Genomic DNA, 19,085 nt, shown 5'->3' on the forward strand with positions numbered 1-19,085 from the left:
TGCCTTATGTATTATTATTATGTACCAATTATGTATCAATATCTTAAGAATGATCCAGAAAATGCATGACTTCTTATAATACCACTTAAATTCCAAAACAATTAAATTTCTTCATCATTATCCCAAATCTTAGCAATTATCATAAGGAAAAGACTAGAAGGGGAGAGATCATTTTAAAGACATTGACATTGCCAATTTTCTTCTCTGAGAAAACAGGTTTATCTTAGAATTGTCTTTAACAACATGCTTATACTGTTTTCTATTTCATAGGAGATATTTGATAGGCAAATATAAGCAGTATAACTTTGTGCTCTAGGAAATGTAGAAATAAGTCCTTGTCTTTAATTTGGGATTTTTTCCTCCTTTTTTTCCACTGGTTGAAAGTTAAGGCAAGATGTCGAAGAGGTTGATGTTTTCAAGAGAAAAATATAATTACCATCAAGGTCGTTCTCTGGTGTCTCAGCTGTATACCAGTCTGAAGAAGGACCAGTACCATTGACTGTCATGGCTGCTACTTGAAAACTGTATTGACTTCCTTTTTCCAGTCCTGTGAAAATCATGAGATCCAAAGAAAAGGGAGCATTAAATAAAAGGCTTTCCAACAGAGTTGTCAAAACAATAACAACATTAATTAAGCAGTAAAAAGCATTAACTTAAATCTATTTCTTTTTATTTGTTTGTTTGTTTACAAAGAATAATAAGGTCATAACAGCATCCTTTTTCTACTCATTACATTTTGTTGTTTTCTACTTCTAAAACAAGATACTTAATGAAATATCCCTCAATTTATTCAAGGCATGAAATATTAACCATGAAAAAACAATCAACACAGTAACAAATTCAAGGATCAACTTTTTTTCTAAATCAGAAAGACTCTATCTAAAAATCAAAGGAATTTTTAAATAGCCTAATTATCTAATATAGCTGATTATTTTTTGGGAGAGAAAAGAATAGTGGGGCAGGTAGGTGATGCAGTGGATAGAGCACCAGCCCTGAAGTCAGGAGGACATGAGTTCAAATGTAGTCTCAGATAGTTAATACTTTCTAGCTGTGTGACTCTGGACAAGTCATTTAACTCCCATTGCCTCAGGGGAAAAAAAAAAAGGGAAGAAAACAAAAAGAATAGAGATACAAAGTAAAAAGTTATCTATTGAAAATATTCAACCTCTAGTCCTTTGAAACAAATTTCAACTATTTAAGCAGACTGCTTTGTTCCAATTACTATTAAGAACTAGTTTAATTTCATTATAAAATTCAGCTTTGAACAGTATAAGGAGGAAAACAAAAATTTTACAGTCTATCAAATGCACTTTTTTTCTTGAAAGACATCAGTTCTTTCTGGCTTAAAACTAATTCTAATTTGACTGATTGTTTTTTTTTTTTTTTGTTTTTTTTTTTCTCAGTTGTTTCAGTCCTGTCTTATTCCTCATAACCTCATGGAGATTTTCTTATCAAAGTTACTAAAATCATTTGCCATTTTCTTTTTTAGCTCATTTTACAGATGAAGAAATTAAGTCAAAAAGGATTAAGTGACTTTTCCAGAGTCATATAGTTATTAGTAAGTGTCTAAGGCCAGATTATTAACTCAGGTCTTTCTGTCTCTATAGGCCCAGTGCTCTATTTAAGATACTACCAATTTCATAAATTACTGCAATTTTAAAATAAATACATAAAATCTACTAAGCAATGTATATCTCAAACTAAAATGACAAAGTTCTTAGCCTCAAAAATTGAAAACAAAAGAAAAACAAGATGGAAATAAACACTAAGAAGCTGGACAACAGAACTGGAAGTCACACCTCTATGGATCAAGGTAAGTTAAAAAATAAACTAAATATGTATACAAAAAATTCAATTCTGAGTAGGCACAGACAGTCTATATTATGTATCCTTTAAGGTTCAGAGATCTGTAGTCTTTGGCAGAGGAAATTCAAGTCAGGTCTGGGAATTGTAATATAGTAACATTCCCAGAAGCATAGAAGATTTTCTAAATTGAAGAAAAAGTAGAGGATGAAAAGGATTTATATTTTACGATGCTCATCTCTTTTAGGGCAAGAGTAGATGTTGCTAGGATCCTTGGAAAGTGAGATGAGATTTGGCTCCCCCCTAGAAGCCTTATCCCTCAGCTTCACCTATATCATGCAAATGTCTTAACATGGCATTGGGAAGCTTTTTCCTTCAGGTGTGGTTCTCATCCAGAAGTGTGCTTTACAGGTTTGGCATTGGATTCCAAGAAAATGTTTAGCAATTTCAGATTTCCTACTAAAAGGACTATAGCTTCTAGGGGAAACAGCAATAATTTAAAGGTCTCCTGACCTTAGAGGGCTTCTGTTTTCACCATTTGTCAGTGATTCCAAAGTCTTCTGGCTTTGGAATTTGTGATCTGGAGGTCCCCCCCCCCCACCAGCCTAGAGTGCTATTGTTCTGGCAATCTGTCTCAATGACTGTAAAAGTCCTCTAGCCTAGGAATATAATAATATTTCTTCCTTTAGGATTTAGGGAAGATATATTAGTGATCCTGAGACTCTCTCATCTTAGAATACTATTGTTCTGACATCTGTCAATGATTCTAAAGTCTTCTGACTTTAGGATAGTCCTAGATCTTCTGGTCAATGATAACCAAATTCCTGAGACTACTCCTCAGTTCTACATTTAGGCCATAAAATTAGCATATCAATGACATGAAGAACTGGATAAATGTGTCTCCTTTTTCCAGGCTCTTTAAAAAAATTCTTTCAGAATTTAGCCTGATTCAATTGGTGCTACAGTTACAATAAACTTTGACCCTTGACTTGGATGTGGTTTCAAGCCTAAAAATTCTTTCAAGATACCTCACAACACCAGTCTGTGATCCCAACCTTTTGGGGTCCCTTCCCAACTTAAACACTACCATAACCCATAAAGCATTCAATTTTCCCCTCTCTGACTTTTATTGGAGAATCAGAACAGCAAATTGAGAAATGGAAAATTGCCTGTAAATTCCCTCTTCTCTGTTTTGAAAAAGATAAAAGAAAGGGATAAAATCTAGACACAGTATCAAAATATAAATTTTGCTTTTTCTGAAAATTTGTGGGGAAATGGATGTCCCCTTTAGTAAATGGAGAAATGAAGATTTGTTTGACTATGTTATTTAGTTATATACCTTTTATTTTAAATTTGTATTCTTCTGGTTAGTCTAGAAAGACTAGAAGAAAAGAAAGAAAGAAAATTCAATAGGGTTTTGAGATTTGTAGTTTTTTAATATATCTGATTTAAAACATTCTGTTGATCTGTTATGCCACAGTCTCTTGAATTGTTCTACCTCAGTTTCCTTGCATTAGTTTCCCTGAATTATAATATCTCAATTTTCCTGAGTAAGTATTCTATGCCCCTCTCTCCCCTTTTTCTGTTCATTAGGGCTGAGATAATTAGAGCCTTAGAGATCTGGCCACTCTGGCATTCCAAAAGAGAAGACTCCAGATGCCCTATTTCAGATACCTAATTGACACCCTCTACCTCTATCTCTCTAGACTTCCTGGCTCTACTTTGACTACCTTCTTAACTCCCAATTAGTAAGAATTTATAGTTCTCACCCCCAACATGTCAGAACTGAATTTATGGTCCATCCCTGAAAATTCCCACTCTCTGCCTTCTGCCTTTGTTTCTCTTCTCAATGAAGTCCTGTAAAATTCTTGGAGTTTCACATTCAATACTGGATACTTTGAGATAAGAGTCCGATCCAGTCTCCAATAAGTAAAATATTAAAAACTCTCTAATCTCTATCTTGTCTCAAGTTTCTCCAGGATTACAGACCTAAATGGTTGTTTTAAGAAGTTTCAAAATTGAGGGAGATACTCAGATGAAGAATTTGGGAAGTTTGCATAGTAAATTAAAGAGGTGAAAGTAGCTAACTCAGTTTTTCATACATACCTTAGGAGGAAGAGAAGGTAGATCTTCAAGTGTTTGAGAGGAGAGGAGGGATATCTGACATACAAGGGAAAGAATATGCCAATCCATTTCCATTTAAAGTTGGATATTGTCATGGAGAGGAATGGGGGTGGTAGCAATGAGAGTTATATGGCTGCAGTGGATTTAGAGTTGAAAGATAGCTTTAAATGGATGGGCATCACACATACACATACAGATATACACGAAGAAAAGTCAGCCTGGGAAATTAATAACTGTCAAAGTAATATACTTTTTTTTATTTTGATATTGAAATGGAAGTCAGATCTTTGAGCAATGGAACTTAGGAGATATGAGCAGAAAGAGTGGTAACATGGAAGCACAGAACAGTGGATGAATCATAAGGTAAGATAGTAGAATAGAAATCATTTTATGGAAGAAGAACCCTATGGATTTGAGAATTCCAGGGTAAATTTCATATAGTATATATTTAATTGGCATTTACTATCTATCAACAATTTTTAGAATTGTAGAGTTGGAAAGGATCACTGAGGCCATCAAGTCTTACCTGAAATGAATCCCTATTAGGTTATATTTAGGGGTCATATACACTGATGCTTGAAAAATTCAAAGGGCACAAAATTTATCATTTTCTAAGCATTGTGTTTGGAGGCTACTCTGTTCAAGAACCTCTGCTTAAGTTTCATAAATTTATGAATTAAATTTCTGAACTGGTCCAGCTCTATATAATAGTCTGAAGATAGTATGTATTTACCCCCATAGCAAATAGATTTAAATTATTTTTTAAATTGCTGTGGTTTTAAGCATTAACTTTGCAATGCTGTATAACTCAATGCAATTAATCCATTTGCTCATCTGAATAGATCTATCTGGTGGTGCTTTTTAAAAAAGAAATACTTCTTTGCTTGCAACTAACACAAAATATATTTTATGATACTAGCTAAAACTTTAGAAGAACATATATCTTGCTGTTGTTGTGGTTGTTTTTTCTTCATTCCTTAAGAAGACCATGCCATTAGAGAAGTGATGCTGTGACATGTAAGTAAATTAAGATTTAAGTGAGGGAGGACTGTGCAAGGTCACCTTTTCAACTTTCCCTTCCAGAGCCACCTGGGTCCAATGGCCAGATATAGATCAGGGTGACTGGAAATGGTCCTCAATGCAATGAGAGATCTTGGTCTTTTTAAGCTAAGGTATTCAATAGGACTCAGTCTGACTGAGGCCATTATTATATAGTGATTAAGGCTGGGTAGCAATTGAGGCAGAGAATCTATTTTACCTACTTTAAAAACATCTAAATAAATAAATCTGGGAGAGGAAGACCATCAGGGTTTCTGGCCAAAGCAGAAATAATTACTATTTGCATTCAATCTGAATCATTCATGACCCAAACAATGGCTTGGGATCTCAGTCAATGAGCATCAGAGTGATTTTGATTCCCTTTTAAGGAAAATATCTAGCCAGTAAACCCCAAAGCATCTTTGGAGGGTTCAGAGATTCAAAATAATAATAATAAAAAAAAGATTTAAGGAAAGGCTATGATACCCTATGTGGACAGAGAGAGGGAAGGGAAGGAGGAAAGGCAGGGAGCCATAAGGAAAAGAAAGAAGAAAGGGAGAAAGGGGAAGGAAGAAAGAGCACAGAATAATTAAATATTCAATAGAAATCTTAAGCAAACAAGAAATTGGGGAGCTAGGAAGACACAGATGGATTCAGCCAGACTCTTATGATTTTAAGAAAACCACAAATTTAATAGGCTAATTAAATATTAAACAATACACCTCTTTGGAGGAGTTTTCTGCCATTTTTGAACAAGAGATGTATGATGAAGAAGGGGGACCATATTTAGGGGAAACCATGTAGTGTGTTTCTCAGAAAGATTGTAACCTGGAAGGAATGAACCAATCCTTTCTCTGAAGGGAGGGACTGTGCCAAACTAGCAAGTATAAAGCTTCTCCTGCTTCTATTCTCACTATTCACTCCTTCCAAAGAGGAGTGGGGTCAGCTTCTGATCAGAAACTTTAAAATGATTTCTTAAGATTCTTCTTTAATAAATTTTCCTTGATATCTAATTTTCAGTGTCAAGAGTATAAGTCTAACAGAACATATTTTTATAGTTACATTTTCCATAATGTTTTGTAGATTTTAATGTATATGTAGAATTATATTGTCTGCAGTATTCTTGCCAGGATGCCCTTGTTCTGTTAACTTAAATTCATTTTTAGAAAAATTATATAGTAGGATCTAATATATGTAGTTTGTGATTATAAACATATGGTTTGCTATATAAATTTCCTTTTGAAACCTTGCCTAAAGCTTATTCATTTTTAAAAATTTTCATTAAGGATACTTTTATTGGGTATATAGATCCTTCTCATGAATATTTCATAGAAATGAAAAAAAGAAAGTTCTTGGATCAGTTAGTAGATCTTGATTCAAAACAAACAAAAATTTCAGCCAGAAAACACTGAATCTACTTGTTAAATCCAGGGATGTAGAAACTAAAGGCTATTTTTAAAGTATTAGGGAAAAGGACAGTTACTATTGATAAGATGCAGTTTGATGCAGATAAGATATGTTGCATTAATTCTGAGGCTCCCTGTATTTAGAAATACTATTGTTCTAACAATCTAGTTGTCAGTAATCCTAAAGTTTCCAAGCCTAAAATACACTATAATAAAGACCTAGAAGCTTTGCTGACTGGGAGATAACTACCTGTTGATCAGTGATAACATTATCTGAGACAAATAGTCTGGTGCATACTAAATTATTCCTCAATTCTACCTCTAAGTCATAAAATTAGCATCTCAGCGACTTGAAGAACCAGATCTCTCAGTCTTTTCTTACAAATTTATCTTCTTTCTCCAGGTTCTTTGCTAAATTCTCTTAGAATTTAGCTAGTTTCAATTGGCATTATAATTGCAATAAACTTTGCCCTTTGACTTGGAGATGGGTTCAAGCCTGCAAATTCTTTTGAGACACCTTGCAACATCAGTCTGCAAGCTCCAAACTTTTGGGGTTTCCCTTTTGAACCTCAACACAATGTTAAGTTTGAGAAACTACCCCATATGTTCATAAGGACTATTTGTGTCCAACCTGTTACAGAGCATTCAGAACTTGTACTGGTCTGATCAGTCACAATCAGACACACCGTAACTGGATTCTATTTGTCATTTTGGATCTCTTTGAGATCAACAACAACCTCATTTACAACAAACCAAGGCAAATTATTTGAGGAATAAATAGATCTTCAGAGAACAATGCTAGAACAACCTGAAACTATTATTAATCTATGAAGGAGGAAGAAAAATAATTGTCATGAAATGTAATAACTCTACTGATTTCTGTAGTAATCTGTTCTCATCTGTAATAATGCCTTAGCACCTCAAGCATTCTGTGAACAAGTGTCACCAGGACTGAATCAGATGGAATTCCATCTGGGACAGCAGTTGGGCTCTCAGGGACCACAAATCTAAAACATGGGATAAGAGTGAGAGAAGATGAGGAGAGATTATTTTATAGATATCCAGAGATTTCTTTTTTATATATCTCAGAGAGGATAGATTCCAAGGATTCAGGAAAGAGGATTGGGAATCATGGAGGGTGTTTTTTTTTTTTTTTTTTTTTTTTTTTTTTAATAAACAAACAAACAAAAGACTGATAAAAGCACCAGCAAATGCCAACCTGCAAATCAGTTTCCATATTAAAAAAAATAAAAAACTCATTTTACAATGATTATGATAATGATGATGAACATTTACATAATGTGTTAAGGTTTTCAAAGAACTTTACAAATAGCATCTCATTTTATTTAGCCTTACAAAAAATCTTAGAGGTAGGCATTATTTATGTGTTTACATGTGGAGGCTAAAAGAGGTAAGTAATTTGTTCAGGTTCACAGAATTTTAAGTGTCTAAGTCTGGATTTGAACTCAGGTGTTCCTGTCTCTTGGGCCAGTTGTTTATCCACTGTGCTGCCTTGGTGCTTCTGTGACAATTTATTAACTTATTAGTTATATTGTTTCTCTTACAAATACATTTTCATTTTAAATATTAGTAAGGTAGACATAATTAAACATAATGGAACAGAAAATATAAAATTTTGGATTGTTTACATGGTACATCAAAAAAGAAACTTTGAAGATTGGACTTAAATTTAGTTTACTGAACTTCTATACTGTCTATTTTATTTTTACATAAAATGAATAATGCCATCTTTTTTCTCAGGGGAATGAGGGATTTATCTTTCACTGCTGGAGGATTCATGTTTGTACTACTTCATATTTGAATGAAAATTTCCAAAAGTTCAAAGATTTCTGCTTATTATTTGTCTAGTTTCAGAAGCCTTGCAATATAATAGCTATGATACATAAGGTGTGACCTGACATTTGTTTCAATCTATTATTCTTTGTGTTGCCAGTGATTGGTGCTATCTCTCTTTACCATATTGATAGCTGAAAAAATTCCTACTCTGATTCTGCATTCTCATTTGAATGGTTACCCTAAGTTCTATGAGGTTATAGCAGTAGAGCCAACCTCTGGCTGCTCATATTAAACTGGACAATCTTTTTTATATAGGCTTTGAGATGGGTCCTGTTTCTCATATGATCTTGCCTAGCTCAATTCCAGCTGTCCTGTTAGCCAGAATATTGGTTATCTAATGATGACATTTTGGGCCACAGAAATCAAAAAAATTCTTGCTTTAATATTCAAACAGTTTGTGGTATGGATTGGCAGACAGCTTCCACATAAATATTATAATTCTTTTTATTACTCACATTTATATAGTGAGTTGATGTTTTAAAGGTGGTTTATGTTGTTACATTTCATTCTTTACATTATTAGGTCAATAAGATTATTTTCACCATTTTCTAAAATGAGGTTATAGAAGATTATATTGGCAGGATGAGTCATATGGATAGGAGTGTTTAGATTGGGAATTGTATCTAAGTCTTCTTGACTTCAAAATAGTCAATAAACATTAATTAAGTAAGTAATTAAGTAATAAATATAAGTTCTTACTATGTGATACTGTAGGCAAAAAAAAAAAAAAAAAAAGCAGTTTCTACTTTCAAAGATCTCACAGTCTTATGGGAGAGACAGTATGTAAAGAAGTACATCCAAACAAGGCATAGAAGAGAGATAATATTAGCGTTCAAGAAAAATGGGAAAGTCTTTCTGTGGAAATTGAGATTTTTGTTGCAACTTGAGGGAAGTTAGAGAATTCACATAGAGATGAGAAGGAAAAGCACATTTCACTTGGGGAACAGTCAGTGAAAATATCTAGAGTTGGAAGATCGAGAGTCTTGTTTTGCCATCTTCAGCGTGGTTAAACTTCTAATGGTTATTCTCTCCAGAATTAACTAGATATGTCTTCAAACAAAAGATATTCAACTCAACAATCAATCAACAAACTTTTATTAAGCACCTATCATAGCTTGGACACTATGTTATGTACTAGAGTCACAGACAAATCCAACATTTTCTCTTATCAAGGAGTTTCTATATTATCAGAAGAGGGGAACATGTCTACATAAATACACATGCACATAGACACATGTACATCCACATATACACACAACTTATATATATATATATATATATATACACAATTAACAAATAATATATTATTACATATAATAACATAGCATGCATATTATATATAAACATATACACATGCAAAATAAATAAATAGAAAGGTAATTTTTTAGAGGAAGGGACAGCTAAGTGTCACAATGAATAAAGTGCCAGGTCTGGAGTCAAGAAGACCTGAGTTCAAATATAGTCTCAAACACTTTTTAGCCACCATAGACAAGTCAGTTCACCATGTTTGCCTCAATTTCCTCATCTGTAAAATGAACTGAAGAAAGAAATGAAAGACTACTCTAGAATCTAGGCCAAGAAAACTGCAAATGATGTCATAAAGAATTAGCGACAACTGAATAATAAAAAAAATAACAACAACAAAAAAAAATGGGTTAGGGTCCAAGGCAACCTAGACTTTAGTCCAGTGTTTTTCTCTAACTAGTTATATGATCTAAGACAAATCACTTACTCTCTCTTAATCTTAGTATCTTTAAGAACATAATGTGGCGGTTTAACTAGATGATCTCCAAAGTCACTTCCAGTGCTAAAATTGTATGACAATCTAATTTCTTTAAAATCATGATAATTCGGATTGGTGACATTTTCAACCAATATTATCTTCTTCTCTTTCCTCTAATGCTAAACCTGTTAGAAAATTGCTGTGCTATTGCTTTCATTTTTCAGTCCATAAAATACCAATACACGTTTATCATTATGTTTATTCTATATTGGCCGTGAAACACAAGAAAACTGTTAAATTTAATCACAAACAACCTCCTGGGAAGAGCACTCAAAATTAAAAACAGCACTTTAAAATTTAGCTGACATGGGTTCCCACAATAAAACTGATAGCAGCTATTTAAAATCCTTGTTATAACTCTGAATTACTTTGTTACTGCAGATGTCTCATTATCCTGGGGGAAAAAAGGGAAGAAACACCTGCCTAACAAATCGAGGCTTATAAAGAAATTTTAAGTATCTACACCTGAATATTTAAATCACCTAATTAAATCATTCTCATATTTCTAAATTTCTTACAGCCAAATCAACACACAAATTGTCTTAATAATGAGATTTTAAAACCATGGTCAAATCTTGCAGATTTAAATATCAGGCATCATTGTCTCTTGAATAGGATCTATGACTTCCATTTACTCCTGAGTATATGTTTGTCATAACAAATTCCCTAAAGTATGAGTCATAGCTATCCCTTTCCTACTAATCCATAGTAGTCTCCCTTATAATTGGGAAACTCTTTATGTTCTTCCCACAAGCCACTGCTACAAAATGGCAAGACAAGGAAAATACGATATTGCCTTCATAACTATTATTGTCACTTAAGTTCTGGAGAATAAAGAGGGTACCTGATGGTTTGTAAAGTTGTCTCAATTATGAATAAGTCCTGATATATCACTATGTCAGGTAACCTGATTGAAACTTGATTTTTTTTACCTTTGCCAGATATCAGGATGAACATTTTCCTACAACATAATTATGTGCTGTCGGAATTAAGGAGTAATTAGATGACAAAAAGACACTATAGTTATGGAGATCTAGTCATAAGCATGAAAAAGAGATCCAGCAATGGAACTAGGTCTAGATGACTTGGTTTCACCCTAGAGTACCAAAATTTAGTGAGCATCTACAATGCTTGTAGTCATTCAGTAGTAAAAAAACATTTGAGCTTACTTAACTCAGTTAATTATGAATTAAATAGCAAGAATAACTAGTTAAAATATGAATGTTCTAAATGTTCATGGCTAAATTTCAGATGGGCTTTTTCTAAGACCACTATACCATCTTCTTCTGTCCTTAATGCTCATGCTAGGTAGTCTCTGTAGCAGTTTTATCATACCTGCCTTTATCAAAAAAGTTAGTGTATTTCAGAAGGGAATTAAATTTATGAACCTGTTCAACAATTTCTTGGAGAGAAAAATAATTTTGAATTTTTATTTTGATCATGGCAGATTTAGCTGAGTGTATCCCTCCTATCTGCTAACATAGTTCATTTGCCAATTTAGTTCATCTAACATGACTAGGAAAAAAAAAAAAAAACATGTATGAAGAAATGGTGATACACAAGAAAATGGGAGGGTTTTATTGATTTCTAGCAACATAATATAGGGAACTTTGGGTGTAAAAAGTCCCTGACCTAGTGCAAATCCCAATACAACCCTTTCTTATAGTTGGATTTTAGGATATTGTAGTATACATACATAGAAGAGATTAAGTATATTATTAGCATCACAAAACTAGTTTCAAAAGCAAAATTTAAATCCAGGTCTCCTGTTGCCCTAATCTAACCATCTATTCACTATTCTATATTGGCCACTTATGATATATTAAGTCATGAAGGCCAGTAGTTTAGAACTTTCTCAGTTCATTCTGTTATCTCCTCTTGCCTCCTTGCCCATTCTGCTTTTTCAACTATTAAGTTATTCCTCAAATATGTGAGATATTCAGCATATATATGCATGCAGTATAGATATACATACATATTTATAAAGAAAATCACAATAGTAAAATTTGGGATTTGACCCATTCTAATGTTAACTATAAATTCCAAGAAGGAATTGATGAGTTTTGATGATAGAGATGTGGTAGCATAAATGGATCGAGTATTAGGCTTGCTATATGAAAGGCCTGAGTACAAATCAGATCTCAGACACTAGTTGAGTAACCCTGGGAAAGTCAAGTAACCTCTGCTTATTCAAGTTTCTTCAATTTTAAGATGAGAATAATAATAGTACCTCTCTTGAAGAATTGTTATGAGGATCAAATGATATAATATTCTTTAAGTATAAAATTATTTTATTTATTTATTTTAAAATTAAATGCAAAATAAAAGGAAAATGTCCATGTGCACGGCAGAAGGTAAGAAAGAATTCAAAATATAAAGCAATAAATTCCCATTTCAAAAAAACCCATATAATAAATACTACACATTGCACTCATATCTGTCCATCTTTGCTTCCTTGTAGGTTTTTCTTTATGATAATAGTGTTTTTTATTTTTCAAAATAATTTTCCACATTCACCCTTGCAAAATCTTGTGTTCCATATTTTTCTCCCTCCTTCCCCATCTCCACTCTTTAAGTAATCCAACATAAGATAAACATGTGCAATTCTTCTAAACTTATTTCCACATTTATCATGCTACACAAGAAAAATCAGATGAAAAGGAGAAAAAATAAGCAAGCAAATAATAACAATAACAACAATGATAAAAATATTATGTTGTGATCCCCAGTCAATTCTCATAGTCTTCTCTCTGGTTGCAGATGGCTCTTTCCCTCATGAGTCTATTAGAATTGGCCTGAATCATCTTATTGTTGAAAAGAGCCAAGTCCATCACAGTTGATCATCACATAATCTTGTTTTCTCTTGGTTCTAATCACTTCACTTAGCAAAATGATATAATGTTTGTGAAGAGCATCTACCACAGTAGCTGACATACAAAAGGTGTAATATTAATGCCTATTCCCTTCCTTTTGTTTGGAGAATTTTAAGTTCAAGGATAAAGGGATAAATTTAGTCCATTATTATGTAAGTAGTTGAAAATGAGAGGAATGCATATGAAAAAGAACATGGAGCCTAGAGTTAAGAGTCCCCAGATCTATTCAAATCTCAGTGCCTCCCTAGATATTTGCTTTGGCCAAATCTTTCTAAGTCTCAATTTTTTTTTTTACCAATAAAATGTGAATGAATAGCTGTAGGAGTTGCACCAGATGTGACCTAAAGTCTTTTTCATCTTTCATTTTCTATGGTAATGTGCACAGTAAATAGGATACAGAATATGTAATGGAAGCAGTTAGGTTTGTATCCAAATTATGCTACTTTAGTAAACATACATTAAACATGGATCACATTCAGGACACCAGCTACTTGGTGGAGGATACAAAGACAAAATGAAAAACTATATAGTATAAAGTGAATTCAGCCACTACATGTCTCAGTTTTTTCATGTGTAAAACATAGAACAAACTAGATTTTGGACTAAGTGATCTTTATGATTCTTTCCAGCTCTGAATGTTCTGATTCTATTTTTTTTTTAATTTGATTTATGCTCTTACTGCTCCCCTTGCTTTAACATATAAAATACCATCATAAGAATGTTTTTGAAGATTTGAATGGGGGGAAAAAAGCAGGAGGAGAAGGGAGGGTTAGATTAGATAAATCTAAGGCCATTATTGCTTTAAAAATGCTGTAATGTATGTTCCATGTTGGAGAGACATGGAAGATTACCAAAATTACTCATAATTTCTTTTGATAATTTCTTTTACAATAAATTAGATATCTGATGCTTGTTGTCTTTCATGCTCCTCTTAGTAAATTTCTCTCAATTATTTTCTTCTTCCTCTGCTCTTCTATCAATGAAATCATAGGAGACTGTGCCTTGATCAACAAAATAATATACTGGAATAACTTACGTGGTTAGGGATTTCTCAGACATCTAACTCCAGGAGTTTTTCCAAAGTCTTAACAAACTATATTATTTGTGTTCAGCTACTCTGGAAACATTCACACCACTTGTTTAAATATGTTCCAGGGGTCCTCAAACTATGGCCTCGGGCCAGATGCAGCAGCTGAGGAAGTTTATCCCCCTCACCCAGGGCTATGAAGTTTCTTTATTTAAAGGCCCACAAAACAAAGTTTTTGTTTTTACTATAGTCCAGCCCTCTAACGGTCTGAGGGAAAGTGAACTGGCCCCCTATTTAAAAAGTTTGAGGACCCCTATATACTAACTTGATAGAATGAACCTCATGTGATAAAGAACAGATATCACCAATTTATACAGCAAGTATCTCCCATAACTTAAAAAAAAACTATATTGATTTGATAGAAGAAATAATTGTTTGGAGAGTGCATATATTTTGGTAGAAGAGTTAATAAATTAAATGTATTCTCCCTATCAACTCATTACACTCACATTAAGTGGAAGCAAGTATCAAAATTGCATTGCTTTAGCAATATATGCTATAATAGATGAAATTTATGTCTGGGTGAAGATTAGGTCATATGACCTTAGATATCACTTCTGGTTTTGAGTATATGAATATCAGCTTGGTTATACAATAACCCAAACATAAACACTCTGAATATAAATTCTCCAGAAGTCTTCTTTTGTTTCACAGAAGAATATAAAATCTGACTCCTTAAAGCCAAAAGAAGGGTGAATCTTTATTTTGAGTAAAGATGCTCAGGTGTATAATCAAAAAGGGAGATAAAAGGAAATCTATGACCCTCTGGAGACAGAAAGAAAGAAGAACGTAATCTAGTTGATTAGACTCTGGTCTTGAATTCATAAGGCTAGGGTTACTGTGCCAGCTTCCATAGTTACTGACTCTATAATCTTGGCTATTTGATTCACTTTTCTAAATTGCATTTCTGTCATCTACAAAACAGATCTGCTAACTCTCATCCAACCTACTTTGTAGACCAATAGTGATGAAATTGTTCTGTGAACATAAAGTACAGGAAAATGTGTGCTATTTTTTTGTTTGTTTTTGTGATATTGAAATAGATCATTCCTTATATATCAAAAGTAATTCAGGAAAGTTATGTGGGAATCATGTGCTTTTTGGTAAATAGAATAATAATTTAAGCACATTAAAAGAGTTCATTTTAAAAGATTATTTTGGATGACAGCTAAATGGCCAAGTGGTTAGAACACTGGTACTAGAGTCAAGGATCTAAGTTCAAATCTTGTCTTCAGATACTTAACAATTACTAGTTGTGTGACTCCAGGAAAGTCAGTTAAGTCTAATTGTCCCATCAAAGGGGGAAGGAAGAGGTTTTTGAATTATTTTATAAAGTAAATATTTTGGTATAGTTTCATGAAAACATATCATTTATTGGCTTAAAGTTACATATTGATTATTCAATATAGTACTTATCAAATGCTTGCTACATGCTAGGCACTTTGTTGTGCACTGGAAAGATTATACACACATACAATATAGATACATTATCTCTCTCTCTCTCTCTCTCTCTCTCTCTCTCTCTCTCTCTCATTAGTTAATTTTCCAATTAGAAGAGAAGGAAGCAGAAAAATATATCGTGTAGAAGGAGGTTCTTGAGCTGACTAGAAGCAACTAACTCTTATTTTCTATTACAAGAAGACTTATGTTAAATCAAAGGAGTTGTTTAAGGTAGTTAATTAAGCCTTAGTGTTATCCTTGAGTCCTCTCTCCCCCAGATCAGATATCAATTATTAACAAATTTTTGTCTAGTTTATCATAAATGACAATATCTCTTGAGAGTGTTTTTCAGCCATTTCAATCCTGTTTAACTATTAATGACCCTTATTTGGGGTTTCTTGGCAAAGAGACGTGTTATTTTCTTCTCCAGATCATTTACAGATGAAGACACTAAGGTAAACAGGATTAAATGACTTGCTCAATGTCACACACATTAATAAGTATCTGAAGAAGACTAGTACTCTGTCCCTTATGCCACCTACCTGCTCCATAGAGATTATAAACTTTCCTAATATTTCTTCATCTTACTGTCATTCTAGATATTTCACCTTTTGTCTGAACTTTTATAAAAGTTCCCTAAAATGACTCCCTGATTCTGCTTTCTTCTTTCTCTCATTCATCTTTCATATCATTGCCAGAAGGATCTGCTGAGCATACAGAAAAAAAGAACAACAACAACAACAACAATATGTAAATTCTCTGCTCAAAAATTTCTATTAGTTCTCTTTTGCCTACAGGATAAAATGATAATATATAAACTTATTGGTCTAACATTTAAACAACCTCCATAATCAGGTTCTAGGTGAACTTTTCTTTTTGTGGATTAGAACCTCAAGGAAACACAGAGCTCTGTGGAGTAGGGAAGTCATAACATTATGCACCAAATAATTTATTTTACCTCCCTGGCCAAACACATCTATCAAAGGACATCAGGACATTATCCTGATAGTGATAACATACAAAGTTAGGATGGAATGGCAGCAAGCCACAGGGTATTTGAGATGAAGTAGATTGGGATTGGAATTTGGAGAGAAAAAGTGATCAATGTTTCTGAGAGAATGATTTTTAATGTGATTCTGTGGAAGCCCAAGTAGCTTAGCTGTTGTGAGCCAATGCTTGAATTTGTGAATATTATTTCATTCTTAGCTAATTTAAATAATTCATGGAAAAATTATCATAGGATCCTATACTTTAAGCTAGAAGGGGTTTTAGAGGCCATAATATCCAGTCCTCTCTTTTAACATATGAAGAAGCAGACTTAGTTTGAGAGATTTTCCCAGGATCACCCAAAAGTTAAATTCTTAAGGCAGAATTCAAACTTAGATTTCACAGACTCCAGGTCCAGTGTGCCAAGCAACCAATCACTTCCTGATTCCTTGTGATAGTTACCTTCAATCTTAATCCAGCATGGGGGAAAAAACAAAAACAAAAACAAACATGCAAAATTGTTTTAATTTAAATTTTAAGGTGCCCTGCCTATATATGATGTTTCTTACTAAAAACTGTCAGTCTGTTTGTATCTGGGAGAGAATCTAATACTATAGAGGACTATACTATACTGACTCATATATAGTATACCATATTATACTAACTTGCATTTAATGTGGCTTGGGGTGGGAGATAATTCAAAGAGAGTGGCAAAGGAACCTGAAATATGCTTAGGAGTCAGTAGTAATCTTGAGAATCAGCAGAACAACTCACTTTCATTACACAGTAGTAATGTCATATCCACTAGAAAGCAGGTATACTGAAAACATATCTGTGATATCATTGGAAACCAAGCTACAGCCATCACTGGCTGCTCAGTGTGCCTTTTACATAGATATTCTCTCTCTCTCTCTCTTTATATATACATGCCCTTTACATATGGTTATTATCTTCCTTTATGATACAAATAATTGTAAAATAACATATGCTGTTTTATGAAGAGAATGTTCTATTTCATCATCCTTCATGCTGAACTAATTATATCTTCTGACTCACTACAAAATAAATGCATCAGTGGGGGGCTCATGAACTGTGGTTTTCAGTCATGAGATATACATTCATACAGAGAGAGAGAGAGAGAAAAAGAGAGAGAGAGAGAGAGAGAGAGAGAGAGAGAGAAAGAGAGAGAGAGAGAAATTTGAAAAGGGAAGAAAGCATTAACAATTAGATGATCATGAAAGGCTTTTCTTAGTAGATGACATGAAATGAGTGTTGAAATTTTAAGAAGCTATATGTATGCATAGAAGATATTTAATATAATTGAATTAAATTGAATCAATTTAAGAAAATAGTGAAATTAACACAGATTAAACTTGCCAAGTACCAAAGGTTTGTGATTAAGATAAATTCATAAGCAAAATCTATGATCATAGAATAATGTAGAAAATAAATATAAAAAACAATAAAGACTGTTTTTGTTCAGTCCACTAAATGCCACTCTTCAGGTAATGTTTTAATTTTCCCTTAACATGATGCTATATTATATTCCCAAGACATTCAATTCATCAAAACATTTCAAAAAGACATCTTATAGACACTGACCTGTGAACAAGTACCAGAGGTTGTTTGGCTCTAGTGTTTCCATCTCACCTCGACGGGTTGTCTTTCTATGTCGGATTTTATAACCAGTAATAAATCCATTTTGCATGCCTGGTGGTGGAGGTAGCCAACTCACTTTGATACTCTGTAAAACAAAGTATGTCAATGTGAAAAGTTAGTCAAAGGAAAGGAAGCAGTGCAGGTTTCAAGAGGAATGGGAGTTGAGAAAATACAGAGAAGAAAAGATAATTAGAGCCCTGTTGATGTTATTTTTCAATCTTACTCTTAATAATCTTGTTTGGGGTTTTCTTGACAAAGATACTAAAGTGGTTTGTGATTTCCTTCTCCAGCTCATTTTACAAATGAGGAAACTGAGGAAAAACAGGGTTAAGTGACTTTCTTAGGATCACACGCCTAATAGTGTTCAAGGTCAAATTTGAACTCAGGTCTTCCTAACTCCAAGTGTGTCACTCTATCCACTATACCACCTAGATGCTTCTTTAGAAAACTTTACCAGGCTTTTATGTTTAAGTAAAGAAAAGAATTATGACAGAGGTATTGCCATGTACAAAATTTCCAGGAGAGGAAAAAAAGAGTCCCAACTATAAAATAGATGATAAAGTTAAGTCAATATATTGTCAAGAAAAACATCTGAGTCACACAAGTCATAATTATATAGTCTCCATGAGTATAATGGACATTGAAAGAGAAGTCAAGGTAACTTTCTCAGCTATACTTTTGCCCATGGGAAGCTTGAGCAACTTTTTACTTCTTGGAAACCTCAGTTCACTTACCTGTAAAATGTCCTAAGCTATATAGGAAATAAATAGAACTAAAAATTCAAACCCAAATTTTCTGAATGAAAATCAAGTACACTTGCCACCATAACATGATGTAGTCAAAGTCTATTAGATTACATGATACTTTCCAGTCTTATAATTTAAATTTATAATTATAAATCAGATTTATAATTATATGCAATTATATTTATATGTAAATATAATTACACATGCATTTATATATTTATATTTAATTTATAGTGAATTATAATTAACAAATTATAAATGAGTAAATCTTGATATATAATT

General features: G+C 33.1%; 1 protein-coding gene across 1 annotated transcript in view; it reads right to left on the reverse strand.

Moving 5' to 3' along the window:
• DCC (DCC netrin 1 receptor) overlaps window positions 1-19,085 on the reverse strand; it is a 1,389,687-nt gene that overhangs the window by 246,534 nt on the left and 1,124,068 nt on the right. The window contains exons 13-14 of the mRNA XM_031946063.1: window positions 18,001-18,142; window positions 437-547 (exon numbers count right to left, since the gene is read on the reverse strand). Coding sequence (XP_031801923.1) covers window positions 437-547; window positions 18,001-18,142 — 253 coding nt within the window. The remainder of the gene's footprint in view (window positions 1-436; window positions 548-18,000; window positions 18,143-19,085) is intronic.

This window comes from Sarcophilus harrisii, chromosome 1 (genome assembly GCF_902635505.1).
Source record: "Sarcophilus harrisii chromosome 1, mSarHar1.11, whole genome shotgun sequence".
NCBI classification, from domain to species: Eukaryota; Metazoa; Chordata; class Mammalia; order Dasyuromorphia; family Dasyuridae; genus Sarcophilus; species Sarcophilus harrisii.